The sequence below is a fragment of the Salvelinus alpinus genome, chromosome 13 (genome assembly GCF_045679555.1).
Source record: "Salvelinus alpinus chromosome 13, SLU_Salpinus.1, whole genome shotgun sequence".
NCBI lineage: Eukaryota > Metazoa > Chordata > Actinopteri > Salmoniformes > Salmonidae > Salvelinus > Salvelinus alpinus.
The window spans coordinates 56,503,303-56,520,574 of record NC_092098.1 but is presented as its reverse complement, the minus strand read 5'-3'; the positions used below and the strand labels follow the sequence as shown (position 1 = coordinate 56,520,574).

The window sequence follows — 17,272 nt, the reverse complement described above, 5'->3', positions numbered from 1 at the left end:
TAAAGACTACAGCCTGATGGGAGCCCTACTTCCTTGTTCCCAGGCTTTGTAAAGACTACAGCCTGATGGGAGCCCTACTTCCTTGTTCCTTGGCTTTGTAAAGACTACAGCCTGATGGAAGCCCTACTTCCTTGTTCCCAGGCTTTGTAAAGACTACAGCCTGATGGGAGCACTACTTCCTTGTTCCCTGGCTCTGTAAAGACTACAGCCTGATGGGAGCCCTACTTCCTTGTTCCCTGGCTTTGTAGAGACTACAGCCTGATGGGAGCCCCACTTCCTTGTTCCCTGGCTTTGTAAAGACTACAGCCTGACGAGAGCCTTACTTCCTTGTTCCCTGGCTTTGTAAAGACTACAGCCTGACGAGAGCCTTACTTCCTTGTTCCCTGGCTTTGTAAAGACTACAGCCTGACGGGAGCCCTACTTCCTTGTTCCCAGGCTTTGTAAAGACTACAGCCTGATGGGAGCCCTACTTCCTTGTTCCCAGGCTTTGTAAAGACTACAGCCTGATGGGAGCCCTACTTCCTTGTTCCCTGGCTTTGTAAAGACTACAGCCTGATGGGAGCCCTACTTCCTTGTTCCCAGGCTTTGTAAAGACTACAGCCTGATGGGAGCCCTACTTCCTTGTTCCCTGGCTCTGTAAAGACTACAGCCTGATGGGAGCCCTACTTCCTTGTTCCCTGGCTCTGTAAAGACTACAGCCTGATGGGAGCCCTACTTCCTTGTTCCCTGGCTTTGCAAAGACTACAGCCTGATGGGAGCCCTACTTCCTTGTTCCTTGGCTTTGTAAAGACTACAGCCTGATGGGAGCCCTACTTCCTTGTTCCCAGGCTTTGTAAAGACTACAGCCTGATGGGAGCCCTACTTCCTTGTTCCTTGGCTTTGTAAAGACTACAGCCTGATGGGAGCCCTACTTCCTTGTTCCCAGGCTTTGTAAAGACTACAGCCTGATGGGAGCCCTACTTCCTTGTTCCCTGGCTTTGTAAAGACTACAGCCTGATGGGAGCCCTACTTCCTTGTTCCCTGGCTTTGTAAAGACTACAGCCTGATGGGAGCCCTACTTCCTTGTTCCCTGGCTCTGTAAAGACTACAGCCTGATGGGAGCCCTACTTCCTTGTTCCCTGGCTTTGTAGAGACTACAGCCTGATGGGAGCCCCACTTCCTTGTTCCCTGGCTTTGTAAAGACTACAGCCTGACGAGAGCCTTACTTCCTTGTTCCCTGGCTTTGTAAAGACTACAGCCTGACGGGAGCCTTACTCCTTGTTCCCTGGCTTTGTAGAGACTACAGCCTGATGGGAGCCCTACTTCCTTGTTCCCACCCTCAAAAGCAGCTTTTCAAAAGGGGTGGGTGGTGCTAGTTTTCAGGTTCACTGGAGCTATGTTACCGTGCGCCGTGTATCTGAGATTGTCTGCTTCTGATGATTCCAAGAAGAGCTGGACGACGACACACGTTGTGATGTTCTTTAACACACACAGCCCTATTCATTTCAGCCGGAATACACTGGACACACGTTGTGATGTTCTTTAACACACACAGCCCTATTCATTTCAGCCGGAATACACTGGACACGAGTTGAGACAGCAGCAGCCTAGACCAGCTGGACCAGGACTCAGGAGGGTAAATGACAAACGAGTAAGTTATTTTGCTGTCGGTAACTAGCTAGCAATATAAGCTCTCTTTTTTTACATGAGGCAGTGTTGTTCAGTACAATTTGGTGATCGATTCGGCAATAACGGGGCTGCTAGTACCACTACAAGGCAAGCTAGCCAAGTTTAGCTTGCTAGCTAGCTGTGTATTTTTCTATACCTAAAATGTGCTGTAGTCTAATGTTATAGCTAGCTAGCTAAGTAGCCTAGCTAGCCTCAGCGCCTCTCGCTAGAAGCAAAACTGGATAATATTTTTAAATTATGATGGTGGAGAGTAAAGGGAATGACTTTGGCTTGATATCTCATATTAGTCTGGTTGTAACTATACCTGTGTGTTGTAGCTAGCTAGCTAACTAGCTAACGTGTGTCTGTGAGATGTCTCATATTAGTCTGTTAGTAACTATACCTGTGTGTTGTAGCTAGCTAGCTAGCATGTGCTGTGAGATGTCTCACATTAGTCTGGTAGTAACTATACCTGTGTGTTGTAGCTAGCTAGCTAACGTGTGTCTGTGAGACGTCTCATATTCTACACTATGCTGATACAGTAGGAATACAGACAGTACACATCAATTGCTCATGAATGTCTATTAGTGTTTTCTCTTACAGACAATACCACTTGGTGACCTACATATTGTTTCGGGAGTTTGTTCTATGTGGGAAGAAGCTAGTCACAGGACACGGAACCCCCTTGCCTGTGTGTGTTGTTGGGGCCATTCAAGATGTGAAAGGTCATTAACAACAATCTCCCCTTGTATCAAAATGACTCTGACCTCACTGCACCACCCAAACACACCATATGTCAGTTTCTCTTTGTAGAACTGTAGTATGTATTATAGGTGTTAGTAGTTTTCTCTTTGTAGAACTGTAGTATTTATTATAGGTGATAGTAGTATTCTGTAGTATTTATTATAGGTGTTAGTAGTATTCTGTAGTATTTATTATAGGTGTTAGTAGTATTCTCTTTGTAGAACTGTAGTATTTATTATAGGTGTTAGTAGTATTCTGTAGTATTTATTATAGGTGTTAGTAGTATTCTGTAGTATTTATTATAGGTGTTAGTAGTATTCTGTAGTATTTATTATAGGTGCTAATAGTATTCTGTAGTATTTATTATAGGTGTTAGTAGTATTCTCTTTGTAGAACTGTAGTATTTATTATAGGTGTTAGTAGTTTTCTCTTTGTAGAACTGTAGTATTTATTATAGGTGATAATAGTATTCTGTAGTATTTATTATAGGTGTTAGTAGTATTCTGTAGTATTTATTATAGGTGTTAGTAGTATTCTCTTTGTAGAACTGTAGTATTTATTATAGGTGTTAGTAGCATTCTGTAGTATTTATTATAGGTGTTAATAGTATTCTGTAGTATTTATTATAGGTGTTAGTAGTATTCTGTAGTATTTATTATAGGTGCTAATAGTATTCTGTAGTATTTATTATAGGTGTTAGTAGTATTCTCTTTGTAGAACTGTAGTATTTATTATAGGTGTTAGTAGTATTCTGTGGTATTTATTATAGGTGTTAGTAGTATTCTGTAGTATTTATTATAGGTGTTAGTAGTATTCTGTAGTATTTATTATAGGTGTTAGTAGTATTCTGTAGTATTTATTATAGGTGTTAGTAGTATTCTGTAGTATTTATTATAGGTGTTAGTAGTATTCTCTTTGTAGAACTGTAGTATTTATTATAGGTGTTAGTAGTATTCTGTAGTATTTATTATAGGTGTTAGGAATATATTCTTATTCTGCTGTATATATACAGTGGGGAGAAGAAGTATTTGATACACTGCCGATTTTGAAGGTTTTCCTACTTACAAAGCATGTAGAGGTCTGTAATTTTTATCATAGGTACACTTCAACTGTGAGATACGGAATCTAAAATTCCGTATCAAAAATCCAGAAAATCACATTGTATGATTTTTAAGTAATTAATTTGCATTTTATTGCAGACACCAGTCAGATTCCCGTCCTTACTAATGCCTAATTTTCTCCCATTTAGACTTCAAGCTTTTCAGGAGCAATCAACTAAGGCTCCATAATAACTAAAGTAGAAATTGTAGCCTTCTTGACAACAAAACACGGACTGTGTTTATGCTCCAGTATTCACTCATCATAGAGTCATGGAAAGATTTAGCAAAGGTGACTTAACTAGTTCCTGGTGCTGAGCTTGAAGTGAATGTCGTTGCAGATGTTGATGGGATCAGACTCTGTAAATAGGCCAGTCACGTTAGCCTCTGCCGGTAGTTAGTTTCCTAGCTAGCTAACGGTTAGATACGGCCTGGTCGGCTGTAGCTAACGTAAACCTAACGTAGCTTAAGTTAGCTTGCAAAGTTACAAATCACATTACCAGATAGCAGCTGGCTAATTACATTGATTTGCTATGGAATGTCTAGCCTAGCGTGTTATGAAAGCTAGCTAGCTAGATTTTCGTTTAGATAAACAAATGTAGTTCGATAGCGAGCTAAGTTTGCTACGTTACCTCTGCCCGACTTTTCAGTAAGGTAACTGATGGAATGTTACCACAGCAGTCTTGCTTGTAGTTTGCACATCGAGGTACTGAGTAACACAACCCTGACTAAACTTTACAGTTGTTGTTGACACAAACATTTAAATAAATAGTGATTGGCAAGCTGATGTTCCATGATGGAGTGGCTGGTCCAGAGAGTAACGCTACCTGTTAACACCCAAACGGATCCTCCTCGACAGGTGCATGTATCACGCACTGAAATCCCTATGAATTTTGGATATTGTGGCTTCCAACCAGGAAAATGTAGATGGCCTGTTTCTACCGGTGAGATGCAGAAACGATCGTATTTGCGTGTAGGGATGAAACATATTATATTGTAATAACATATTAATGGATATATATAGTGGAAGAGCAGCGGGGAAATTTCCCTTTAAGAATGAAGAATATAATTGTTTTTGACTGAGTTGGATATACCTTCTGCCAGACCATAGCATGATCTAAGAAGCAGGGCTGACAGTTACGATACGATTAGGAAAGACACATTTCACTCTGAGCTGACAGATACAATACGATTAGGAAAGATACATTTCGTTCTGAGCTGACAGTTACAATACGACTAGGAAAGACACATTTCACTCTGAGCTGACAGATACAATACGATTAGGAAAGATACATTTCGTTCTGAGCTGACAGATACAATACGATTAGGAAAAACACATTTCACTCTGAGCTGACAGTTATAATACGATTAGGAAAGACACATTTCACTCTGAGCTGACAGTTACAATACGATTAGGAAAGACACATTTCACTCTGAGCTGACAGTTACAATACGATTAGGAAAGACACATTTCACTCTTTAACGTGCACACACACACACACACACACACACACACACACACACACACACACACACACACACACACACACACACACACACACACACACACACACACACACACACACACGATAAGAAACAGAGTACATATCATCCTTCCTGTAGTAAATGACACTAGATAGAAGGTTAGCTGCTGTGTGTCTGTGTTTACCTCCCATGACAGAGATAGACCATGACATCATGTGTTCTGTGTGTATGTTGATAACATAAAAAAACATTAAAAAAATGTAACCTTTTATTTAACTAGGCAAGACAGTTAAGAACAAATTCTTATTTACAATGATGGCCTACCGGGGAACAGTGGGTTAACTGCCTTGTTCAGGGACAGAACGACAGATTTTTACCTTGTCAGGTCGTGGATTCAATCTAGCAACATTTCAGTTACTGGCCGAATAAACAATAGTTTAATATTGCGAGCAGCGACTGTGTTCTTTGGGACCTTCAATGCTGCAGAAATGTTTTGGTACCCTTCCCCAGATCTGCGCTTCGACACAATCCTGTCTCGGAGCTCTACAAACAATTCTTAACATGCACTGTCAACTGTGGGACCTTATATAGACAGGTGTGTGCCTTTCCAAATCATGTCCAATCAATTGAATTTACCACAGGTGGACTCCACTTAAAGTGTCTGAATTCTTATGTAAATAAGGTAATTTTTAATTTATATTTTTTGTTATTATGGCGTATTGTGTGTAGATTGATGAGGAGGAATTAAAAAGGATTTAGCCAATCGTGAAGGAGAAACCTTCACTCGGACTAGACTCATGTCAGAGAGAAAACCTTCTTGGAAGGACCAAGGACACAAAATATAAAAGGAATATCCAGTCTACAACACCAAAATGTTGACTCTCATCTCTGCTGCAGAACAATAGGAGAGATGGGGCCTGCTTGGCTCTCATCTCTGCTGCAGAACAATAGGAGAGATGGGGCCTGCTTGACTCTCATCTCTGCTGCAGAACAATAGGAGAGATGGGGCCTGCTTGACTCTCATCTCTGCTGCAGAACAATAGGAGAGATGGGGCCTGCTTGACTCTCATCTCTGCTGCAGAACAATAGGAGAGATGGGGCCTGCTTGACTCTCATCTCTGCTGCAGAACAATAGGAGAGATGGGGCCTGCTTGACTCTCATCTCTGCTGCAGAACAATAGGAGAGATGGGGCCTGCTTGACTCTCATCTCTGCTGCAGAACAATAGGAGAGATGGGGCCTGCTTGACTCTCATCTCTGCTGCAGAACAATAGGAGAGATGGGGCCTGCTTGACTCTCATCTCTGCTGCAGAACAATAGGAGAGATGGGGCCTGCTTGACTCTCATCTCTGCTGCAGAACAATAGGAGAGATGGGGCCTGCTTGACTCTCATCTCTGCTGCAGAACAATAGGAGAGATGGGGCCTGCTTGACTCTCATCTCTGCTGCAGAACAATAGGAGAGATGGGGCCTGCTTGACTCTCATCTCTGCTGCAGAACAATAGGAGAGATGGGGCCTGCTTGGCTAGAAACCTCACTGGAAAGGCCAAAGACAAGGAATACAAAATGGCCGTATGCCGTACCAGTCTATGCATTTTACATGTACGTCTTTTGAACAAAAATATCGCCATTTAAACCATTACCCATGCACTCTCATCTGAGCTGATCAATAATGGATCTGATATATTCACGTCTTGAAAGGTTCTGATTGATTTTCACATACCTTGCATTCTACTATTGATTTCTCCACGGTTCAACATTTCTGTAGGGAGATCACTTTTTCAAATGTCTATAATGTCAGACTGCCTTTCCAATCAAGATGTCTCACAGATATTCAAGCGTTTGCTACACCGGACACTGGCCTGGTAATAACATATTGTATAAAGACATTTACACCGGACACTGGCCTGGTAATAACATACTGTATGAAGACATTTACACCGGACACTGGCCTGGTAATAACATATTGTATGAAGACATTTACACTGGACACTGGCCTGGTAATAACATACTGTATGAAGACATTTACACCGGACACTGGCCTGGTAATAACATATTGTATGAAGACATTTACACCGGACACTGCCTGGTAAAAACATACTGTATAAAGACATTTACACCGGACACTGGCCTGGTAATAACATATTGTATAAAGACATTTACACCGGACACTGGCCTGGTAATAACATATTGTATAAAGACATTTACACCGGACACTGGCCTGGTAATAACATATTGTATAAAGACATTTACACCGGACACTGGCCTGGTAGTAACATATTGTATAAAGACATTTACACCGGACACTGGCCTGGTAATAACATATTGTATAAAGACATTTACACCGGACACTGGCCTGGTAGTAACATACTGTATAAAGACATTTACACCGGACACTGGCCTGGTAATAACATATTGTATAAAGACATTTACACCGGACACTGGCCTGGTAATAACATATTGTATAAAGACATTTACACCGGACACTGGCCTGGTAATAATATACTGTATAAAGACATTAACACCGGACACTGGCCTGGTAATAACATATTGTATAAAGACATTTACACCGGACACTGGCCTGGTAATAACATATTGTATAAAGACATTTACACCGGACACTGGCCTGGTAATAACATATTGTATAAAGACATTTACACCGGACACTGGCCTGGTAATAACATATTGTATAAAGACATTTACACCGGACACTGGCCTGGTAGTAACATACTGTATAAAGACATTTACACCGGACACTGGCCTGGTAATAACATACTGTAAAAAGACATTTACACCGGACACTGGCCTGGTAATAACATACTGTATAAAGACATTTACACCGGACACTGGCCTGGTAATAACATATTGTATAAAGACATTTACACTGGACACTGCCTGGTAATAACATACTGTATAAAGACATTTACACCGGACACTGGCCTGGTAATAACATATTGTATAAAGACATTTACACTGGACACTGCCTGGTAATAACATATTGTATAAAGACATTTACACTGGACACTGGCCTGGTAATAACATATTGTATGAAGACATTTACACTGGACACTGCCTGGTAATAACATATTGTATAAAGACATTTACACTGGACACTGGCCTGGTAATAACATATTGTATAAAGACATTTACACTGGACACTGGCCTGGTAGTAACATATTGCATTCTATTTATTTCTATTTATTTAGGCTGAGCTTGCAGTCATTTCATCCATTTTAGAGTAATTATTATGATTTATTATTTTAGAATGAGGCTGTAACGTAACAAAACGTGGAACAAGTGGAAGGGGTCTGAATCCTTTCCGAAAGCTCTGTATAATGAAATGCATTTACCGCAATTCCGGTACCGGGTGTAAATCCACTTACCGTAGTTCAATAACCAATAATTATTTTTCTAAGTCAAGGTGACATGTTATGGCTGACGTTCTTTCTGCCGAAATATTTCAATCTTAATCCAAAGTACATATTTAACAGTTGTTGGAAAACATGGACACATAAAAAACTGAGATTTAACTTTTTATTTAACCTTTGCGTCTGCATAGTTCTTCCAGTAAATGTGTTTTTGTTAAATTTTCAGTGTAAATTGTTCAAAGTAGTCCTTGTGCATAGAGTTGTATGGTTTGTTAAACTTTGAAAGTCAATGGTTTTTGTTTGGCAGACATTTTAAGTGAAAAATCGGAGTTTCTGCGAAATTCTGGAATCAAGCCCTGGAATTATCCTCACTCTCAAGATTATTCAGTTATTTAGTTCTCAAAAGTCTCTCTAGTCCTCTCCTCTCTAGCCCTCTCCTCTCTAGTCCTCTCCTCTCTAGCCCTCTCCTGTCTAGCCATCTCCTCTCTAGTCCTCTCCTGTCTAGCCATCTCCTCTCTAGCCCTCTCCTGTCTAGCTCACTCCTCTCCTCTCTAGCCCTCTCCGGTCTAGCTCACTCCTCTCCACTCTAGCCCTCTACTCTCCAGCCCTCTCCTGTCTAGCTCACTCCTCTCCTCTCCAGCCCTCTCCGGTCTAGCTCACTCCTCTCCACTCTAGCCCTCTCCTCTCTAGTTCTCTCCTCTCTAGTCCTCTCCTCTCTAGCCCTCTCCTCTCTAGCTCTCTCCTTTCTAGCCTTCTCCTCTCTAGTTCTCTCCTCTCTAGTCCTCTCCTCTCTAGCCCTCTCTAGCCCTCTCTCTAGCCCTCTCCTCTCTAGTCCTCTCCTCTCTAGCCCTCTCCTATCTAGCCCTCTCTCTAGCCCTCTCCTCTCTAGTCCTCTCCTCTCTAGCCCTCTCCTCTCTAGCCCTCTCCTCTCTAGCCCTCTCCTCTCTAGCCCTCTCCTCTCTAGTCCTCTCCTCTCTAGTCCTCTCCTCTCTAGCCCTCTCCTCTCTAGTCCTCTCCTCTGTAGTCCTCTCCTCTCTAGCCCTCTCCTCTCTAGCCCTCTCCTCTCTAGCCCTCTCCTCTCTAGTCCTCTCCTCTCTAGCCCTCTCCTCTCTAGCCCTCTCCTCTCTAGCCCTCTCCTCTCTAGCCCTCTCCTCTCTAGCCCTCTCCTCTGTAGCCCTCTCCTCTCTAGTCCTCTCCTCTGTAGTCCTCTCCTCTCTAGCCCTCTCCTCTCTAGCTCTCTCCTCTCGAGCCCTCTCCTCTCTAGCCCTCTCCTCTCTAGCCCTCTCCTCTCTAGCCCTCTCCTCTCTAGCCCTCTCCTCTCTAGACCTCTCCTCTATAGTTCTCTCCTCTCTAGACCTCTCCTCTCTAGCCCTCTCCTCTCTAGCCCTCTCCTCTCTAGCCCTCTCCTCTCTAGCCCTCTCCTCTCTAGCCCTCTCCTCTCTAGCCCTCTCCTCTCTAGCCCTCTCCTCTCTAGCCCTCTCCTCTCTAGCCCTCTCCTCTCTAGTCCTCTCCTCTCTAGTCCTCTCCTCTCTAGCCCTCTCCTCTCTAGTTCTCTCCTCTCTAGTCCTCTCCTCTCTAGCCCTCTCCTCTCTAGCCCTCTCCTCTCTAGCCCTCTCCTCTCTAGCCCTCTCCTCTCTAGTTCTCTCCTCTATAGTCCTCTCCTCTCTAGCCCTCTCCTCTCTAGCCCTCTCCTCTCTAGCCCTCTCCTCTCTAGTCCTCTCCTCTCTAGCCCTCTCCTCTCTAGTTCTCTCCTCTCTAGTCCTCTCCTCTCTAGCCCTCTCCTCTCTAGCCCTCTCCTCTCTAGCCCTCTCCTCTCTAGCCCTCTCCTCTCTAGTCCTCTCCTCTCTAGCCCTCTCCTCTCTAGCCCTCTCCTCTCTAGTCCTCTCCTCTCTAGCCCTCTCCTCTCTAGCCCTCTCCTCTCTAGCCCTCTCCTCTCTAGCCCTCTCCTCTCTAGTCATCTCCTCTCTAGCCCTCTCCTCTCTAGTCCTCTCCTCTCTAGCCCTCTCCTCTCTAGTTCTCTCCTCTCTAGTCCTCTCCTCTCTAGCCCTCTCCTCTCTAGCCCTCTCCTCTCTAGTCCTCTCCTCTCTAGCCCTCTCCTCTCTAGCCCTCTCCTCTCTAGTCCTCTCCTCTCTAGCCCTCTCCTCTCGAGCCCTCTCCTCTCTAGCCCTCTCCTCTCTAGCCCTCTCCTCTCTAGCCCTCTCCTCTCGAGCCCTCTCCTCTCTAGCCCTCTCCTCTCTAGTCCTCTCCTCTCTAACCCTCTCCTCTCTAGCCCTCTACTCTCTGTCCCTCTCATCTCTCCTCAAGTGCACCACTCAGGGATGACTGTAACAAGTACATTTGTTCCGTTTTTTGTTGAAATATTGTGTGTGATGAAATAAGATGTGGACATTGTTATTGTTAGTGATAATAGTCATTATTCAATTATATCTATGTCTCTCTCTCTCTCTCTCTCTCTCTCTCTCTCTCTCTCTCTCTCTCTCTCTCTCTCTCTCCCTCCCTCTTTGTCTCTCTCTCTCTCTCTCTCCCTCTCTGTCTTTCTCTCTTTGTCTCTCTCTCTCCCTCCCTCTCTGCTCTCTCTCTTTGTCTCTCTCTCTCCCTCCCTCTCTGTTCTCTCTCTTTGTCTCTCTCTCTCTCTCTCTCCCTCTCTGTCTTTCTCTCTTTAGCTCTGAGAGATAACCGGATAGAGCTGGTGAGGGCGTCGTGGTCCGAGCTGACCATCAGTATCAGTGAGATCACACTGGCTGACGAGGGGATGTACACCTGTTCTCTGTTCACCATGCCTGTCAAGACCGCCAAGGCCTACCTTACTGTACTGGGTGAGGACATAGTACACACAGGAATACACACTCACAGCAGCACACACACACACAGTGTTTTCATCTATATTTTTCATAGCTGTCTGTTTACCACCACAAACCGATACTGGCATTAAGACTTCACTCAACCAACACTATAATAAGCAAACAAGAACATGCTCATCCAGAGGTGGCGCTCCTAGTGGCCGGAGACATTAATGCAGGCAAACTTATTGGATGGCGTATAGATGCAGAATGCTGTGGTAGCCATGCTGGTTAAGGATGCCTTGAAGGATGCCTTCTAAATCAATCACAGACATGGTCACCAACAAAGCAACCCCACACCACCTCCTCCATGCTTCACAGTGGGAACAACACATGTGGAGATCATCCATTCACTCTGGGGCTCCTAGTGGCCCGGAGACTTTAATGCAGGGAAACTGAATTCCGTCTTACTTCATTTTTACCAGGTGTGCAACTAGAGGCAAAACAACTATAGATCACGTTTACGCTACTCATAGAAATCTGACCAGAACTCTACCCTCCTGACTCCTGCTTACAAGGAAAAACTCAAACAGGAAGTACCAGTGACTCGCTCAATACACAAGTGGTCAGATGAAGCCGATGCTGAGCTACAGAACTGTTTCTGAATATGTTCCGGGATTTATCCAATGACATTGAGGAGTACACCACATCAGTCACCGGTTTCATTAATAAGTGCATCGACGATGTCGTCTCCGTACATTGACCGTACGTACATATCCCAACCAGAAGCCATGGGTTACATGCAACATCCGCACCGAGCTAAAGGCTAGAACTGATGCTTTCAAGGAGCAGGACACTAAAACAAAAGCTTATAAGAAATCCTGCTGCGTCCTCTGACGAACCATCAAACTGGCAAAACATCTAAGATCGAATCTTACTACTCCGGCTCTGAAGCTTGTTGGATGTGGCTTGGCGTGCAAACTATCACGGATTACACAAGGAAACCCAGCCGCGAGCTGCCCAATGACGTGAGCCTACCAGACGAGTTAAATATCTTCTATGCTCGCTTCAAGGCAAGCAACACTGAACCATGCATGAGAGCACCAGCTGTTCCGGACGACTGTGTGATCACGCTCTCCGTAGCTGATATGAGGGAGACCTGTAAACAGGTCAACATTCACAAGGCTGCAGGGCCAGATGGATTACCAGGACGCGTACACAGAGCATGCGCTGACCAGCTGACAAGTGTCTTCACTGACATTTTCAACATCTCGCTAGCTAGTTAGCGGTGGTGCGCGCTAATAGCCTTTCAATCGGTGACGTCACTTGCTCTGAGACCTTGAAGCAGTGGTTCCCCTGGCTCTACAAGATCCGCGCCTTTTTCGAACAATGGGTAACGATGCTTCGTGGGTGACTGTTGTTGATGTGTGCAGAGGGTCCCTGGTTCGCGCCCGGGTCGGGGCGAGGGGACGGACGAAAGTTAAACTGTTAGATGAACACACGCAAGACATAGCATACAGACAGAGCAACATAGAACAAGCAAGACGTAGCATACAGACAAAGCAACATAGAACAAGCAAGAAATAGCATACAGACAGAGCAACATAGAACAAGCAAGACGTAGCATAGAGACAGAGCAACATAGAACAAGCAAGACGTAGCATACAGACAGAGCAACATAGAACAAGACGTAGCATGCAGACAGAGCAACATAGAACAAGACGTAGCATACAGACAGAGCAACATAGAACAAGCAAGACGTAGCATACAGACAGAGCAACATAGGACAAGCAAGACGTAGCATACAGACAGAGCAACATAGAACAAGACGTAGCATGCAGACAGAGCAACATAGAACAAGACGTAGCATGCAGACAGAGCAACATAGGACAAGCAAGACGTAGCATACAGACAGAGCAACATAGAACAAGACATAGCATGCAGACAGAGCAACATAGGACAAGCAAGACGTAGCATACAGACAGAGCAACATAGAACAAGACGTAGCATACAGACAGAGCAACATAGGAAAAGACGTAGCATGCAGACAGAGAAACATAGAACAAGCAAGACGTAGCATACAGACAGAGCAACATAGAACAAGACGTAGCATGCAGACAGAGCAACATAGGACAAGCAAGACGTAGCATACAGACAGAGCAACATAGAACAAGCAAGACGTAGCATACAGACAGAGCAACAAAGACGTAGCATACAGACAGAGCAACATAGAACAAGCAAGACATAGCATACAGACAGAGCAACATAGAACAAGCAAGACATAGCATACAGACAGAGCAACATAGAACAAGCAAGACATAGCATACAGACAGAGCAACATAGAACAAGCAAGACATAGCATACAGACAGAGCAACATAGAACAAGACGTAGCATACAGACAGAGCAACATAGAACAAGCAAGACATGTCATACAGACAGAGCAACATAGAACAAGCAAGACATAGCATACAGACAGAGCAACATAGAACAAGCAAGACATAGCATACAGACAGAGCAACATAGAACAAGCAAGACATAGCATACAGACAGAGCAACATAGAACAAGCAAGACATAGCATACAGACAGAGCAACATAGAACAAGCAAGACACAGCATACAGACAGAGCAACATAGGACAAGCAAGACGTAGCATACAGACAGAGAAACATAGGACAAGCAAGACGTAGCATACAGACAGAGCAACATAGAACAAGACGTAGCATACAGACAGAGCAACATAGAACAAGCAAGACATAGCATACAGACAGAGCAACATAGAACAAGCAAGACATAGCATACAGACAGAGCAACATAGAACAAGCAAGACATAGCATACAGACAGAGCAACATAGGACAAGCAAGACATAGCATACAGACAGAGCAACATAGAACAAGACGTAGCATACAGACAGAGCAACATAGAACAAGACGTAGCATACAGACAGAGCAACATAGAACAAGCAAGACGTAGCATACAGACAGAGCAACATAGAACAAGCAAGACGTAGCATACAGACAGAGCAACATAGAACAAGACGTAGCATACAGACAGAGCAACATAGAACAAGCAAGACGTAGTATACAGACAGAGCAACATAGAACAAGCAAGACATAGCATACAGACAGAGCAACATAGAACAAAATACTTAGCCAAAATTCATAAAAGCAACAAAGTGTTTCCACACCTCACAAGCTACAGACAACAGACAACATGTAAAGCGGCAATACACAGCTAGGGATTATGTTCACAAATCTGATTGACCTTTAGCCATGTCTTCAGGCATTTTGTGAAAGTGTGATATGTGGTGCAGTTATGTGTGTCTGACGGCAGTGTATTCCAGACATGGGAAGCTCTCACAGAGAAAGCGGATTTACTAATGGTGCTTTTCCTTAAGGGAACTATACAGTCACCTCTCATGGCAGACCTTGTGGATCTGCTGCTATATGTTTGGGTTTTCTGTTTAACAAAAATACTGAGTGGAGGGGGAGCCTGGCCATTTAGGATCTTGAATACAAGACATGCGTCGGTGTATTGCACAAGATTTTCCCAACTCAGGAGCTCATGCTTTCTGAGGATGTAACAGTGGTGATGGCTATTGGGCTTTCTATCAAGCACTTTGAGAGCCTGTTTGTAGACCGACTGAATGGGTTTTAATGTTGTACAGCAAGCTTGGGGCCAACTAGTCAAGCAGTATGTTAAGTGGGGGACTATCATAGATTTGAAGTACAGTTTTGCTACCTCTGTAGTCAAACAATTTCGTATAAATCGGAAATTAGCTAGGTTGAATTTGATTATTTGAATGACCTTTTTCACCTACAACGTATCCCTCCTGGAGATTTCAGGTTGTTTTGTAGCTATAGAATGAAGCACACCTCACCCTATACCAGGCGGTGTCAGAGGAAGACCCTAAAAATAGTCGAAGACTCCAGCCACCTTAGGCATAGACTGTTCTCTCTGCTACCGCACGGCAAGCGGTACCGATGCACCAAGTCTGGAACCAACAGGAACCTGAATAGGCTGCTAAATAATTAGTTAAATTGTGCAAAATAATTATCTGCATTGAACTTTTTTGACTAATCTGCTACTGTTTATTATCCATCACTGTATTCCTAGTTATATGTGCCTACCTCGTACCCCTGCACATCGACTCGGTGCTCGTACCCGTGTATATAGCCAAGTTATCATGGACTCGGTACTGGTACCCGTGTATACAGCCAAGTTATCTTGGACTCGGTACTGGTACCCGTGTATACAGCCAAGTTATCATGGACTCGGTACTGGTACCCGTGTATACAGCCAAGTTATCATGGACTCGGTGCCCGTACCTCGTGTTTATAGCCAAGTTATCATGGACTCTGTGCTCGTACCTCGTGTTTATAGCCACGTTATCATGGACTCGGTGATCGTACCTCGTGTTTATAGCCAAGTTATCATGGACTTGGTGCTCGTACCTCGTGTTTATAGCCACGTTATCATGGACTCGGTGCTCGTACCTCGTGTTTATAGCCACGTTATCATGGACTCGGTGCTCGTACCTCGTGTTTATAGCCAAGTTATCATGGACTCGGTGCTCGTACCTCGTGTTTATAGCCAAGTTATCATGGACTCGGTGCTCGTACCTCGTGTTTATAGCCAAGGTATCATGGACTCGGTGCTCGTACCTCGTGTTTATAGCCAAGTTATCATGGACTCGGTGCTCGTACCTCGTGTTTATAGCCACGTTATCATGGACTCGGTGCTCGTACCTCGTGTTTATAGCCACGTTATCATGGACTCGGTGCTCGTACCTCGTGTTTATAGCCAAGTTATCATGGACTCGGTGCTCGTACCTCGTGTTTATAGCCAAGTTATCATGGACTCGGTGCTCGTACCTCGTGTTATTAGCCAAGTTATCATGGACTCTGTGTTCGTACCTCGCGTTTATAGCCAAGTTATCATGGACTCGGTGCTCGTACCTCGTGTTTATAGCCAAGTTATCATGGACTCGGTGCCAGTACCTCGTGTTTATAGCCAAGTTATCATGGACTCGGTGCCAGTACCTCGTGTTTATAGCCAAGTTATCATGGACTCGGTGCTCGTACCTCGTGTTTATAGCCACGTTATCATGAACTCGGTGCTCGTACCTCGTGTTTATAGCCAAGTTATCATGGACTCGGTGTTCGTACCTCGTCTTTATAGCCAAGTTATCATGGACTCCGTGCTCGTACCTCGTGTTTATAGCCAAGTTATCATGGACTCGGTGCTCGTACCTCGTGTTTATAGCCAAGTTATCATGGACTCGGTACTGGTACCCGTGTATATAGCCACGTTATCATGGACTCGGTGCTTGTACCTCGTGTTTATAGCCACGTTATCATGGACTCGGTACTGGTACCCGTGTATATAGCCAAGTTATCATGGACTCGGTGCTCGTACCTCGTGTTTATAGCCAAGTTATCATGGACTCGGTGCTCGTACCTCGTGTTTATAGCCACGTTATCATGGACTCGGTGCTCGTACCTCGTGTTTATAGCCAAGTTATCATGGACTCGGTACTGGTACCCGTGTATATAGCCACGTTATCATGGACTCGGTGCTCGTACCTCGTGTATATAGCCAAGTTATCATGGACTCGGTGCTCGTACCTCGTGTTTATAGCCAAGTTATCATGGACTCGGTGCTCGTACCTCGTGTTTATAGCCACGTTATCATGGACTCGGTGCTCGTACCTCGTGTTTATAGCCACGTTATCATGGACTCGGTGCTCGTACCTCGTGTTTATAGCCAAGTTATCATGGACTCGGTGCTCGTACCTCGTGTTTATAGCCAAGTTATCATGGACTCGGTGCTCGTACCTCGTGTTTATAGCCAAGGTATCATGGACTCGGTGCTCGTACCTCGTGTTTATAGCCAAGTTATCATGGACTCGGTGCTCGTACCTCGTGTTTATAGCCACGTTATCATGGACTCGGTGCTCGTACCTCGTGTTTATAGCCACGTTATCATGGACTCGGTGCTCGTACCTCGTGTTTATAGCCAAGTTATCATGGACTCGGTGCTCGTACCTCGTGTTTATAGCCAAGTTATCATGGACTCGGTGCTCGTACCTCGTGTTATTAGCCAAGTTATCATGGACTCTGTGTTCGTACCTCGCGTTTATAGCCAAGTTATC

The 17,272-nt window shown here is 44.4% G+C and overlaps 1 protein-coding gene across 1 annotated transcript in view; it reads left to right on the top strand.

Annotated features, from left to right (window-relative positions):
* Nucleotides 1-17,272, top strand: part of LOC139537961 (cell adhesion molecule 2-like) — a 654,531-nt gene that overhangs the window by 413,187 nt on the left and 224,072 nt on the right. Inside the window, exon 4 of the mRNA XM_071339878.1 lies at nucleotides 11,003-11,155. Within this exon, the coding sequence (XP_071195979.1) occupies nucleotides 11,003-11,155 (153 nt within the window). The remainder of the gene's footprint in view (nucleotides 1-11,002; nucleotides 11,156-17,272) is intronic.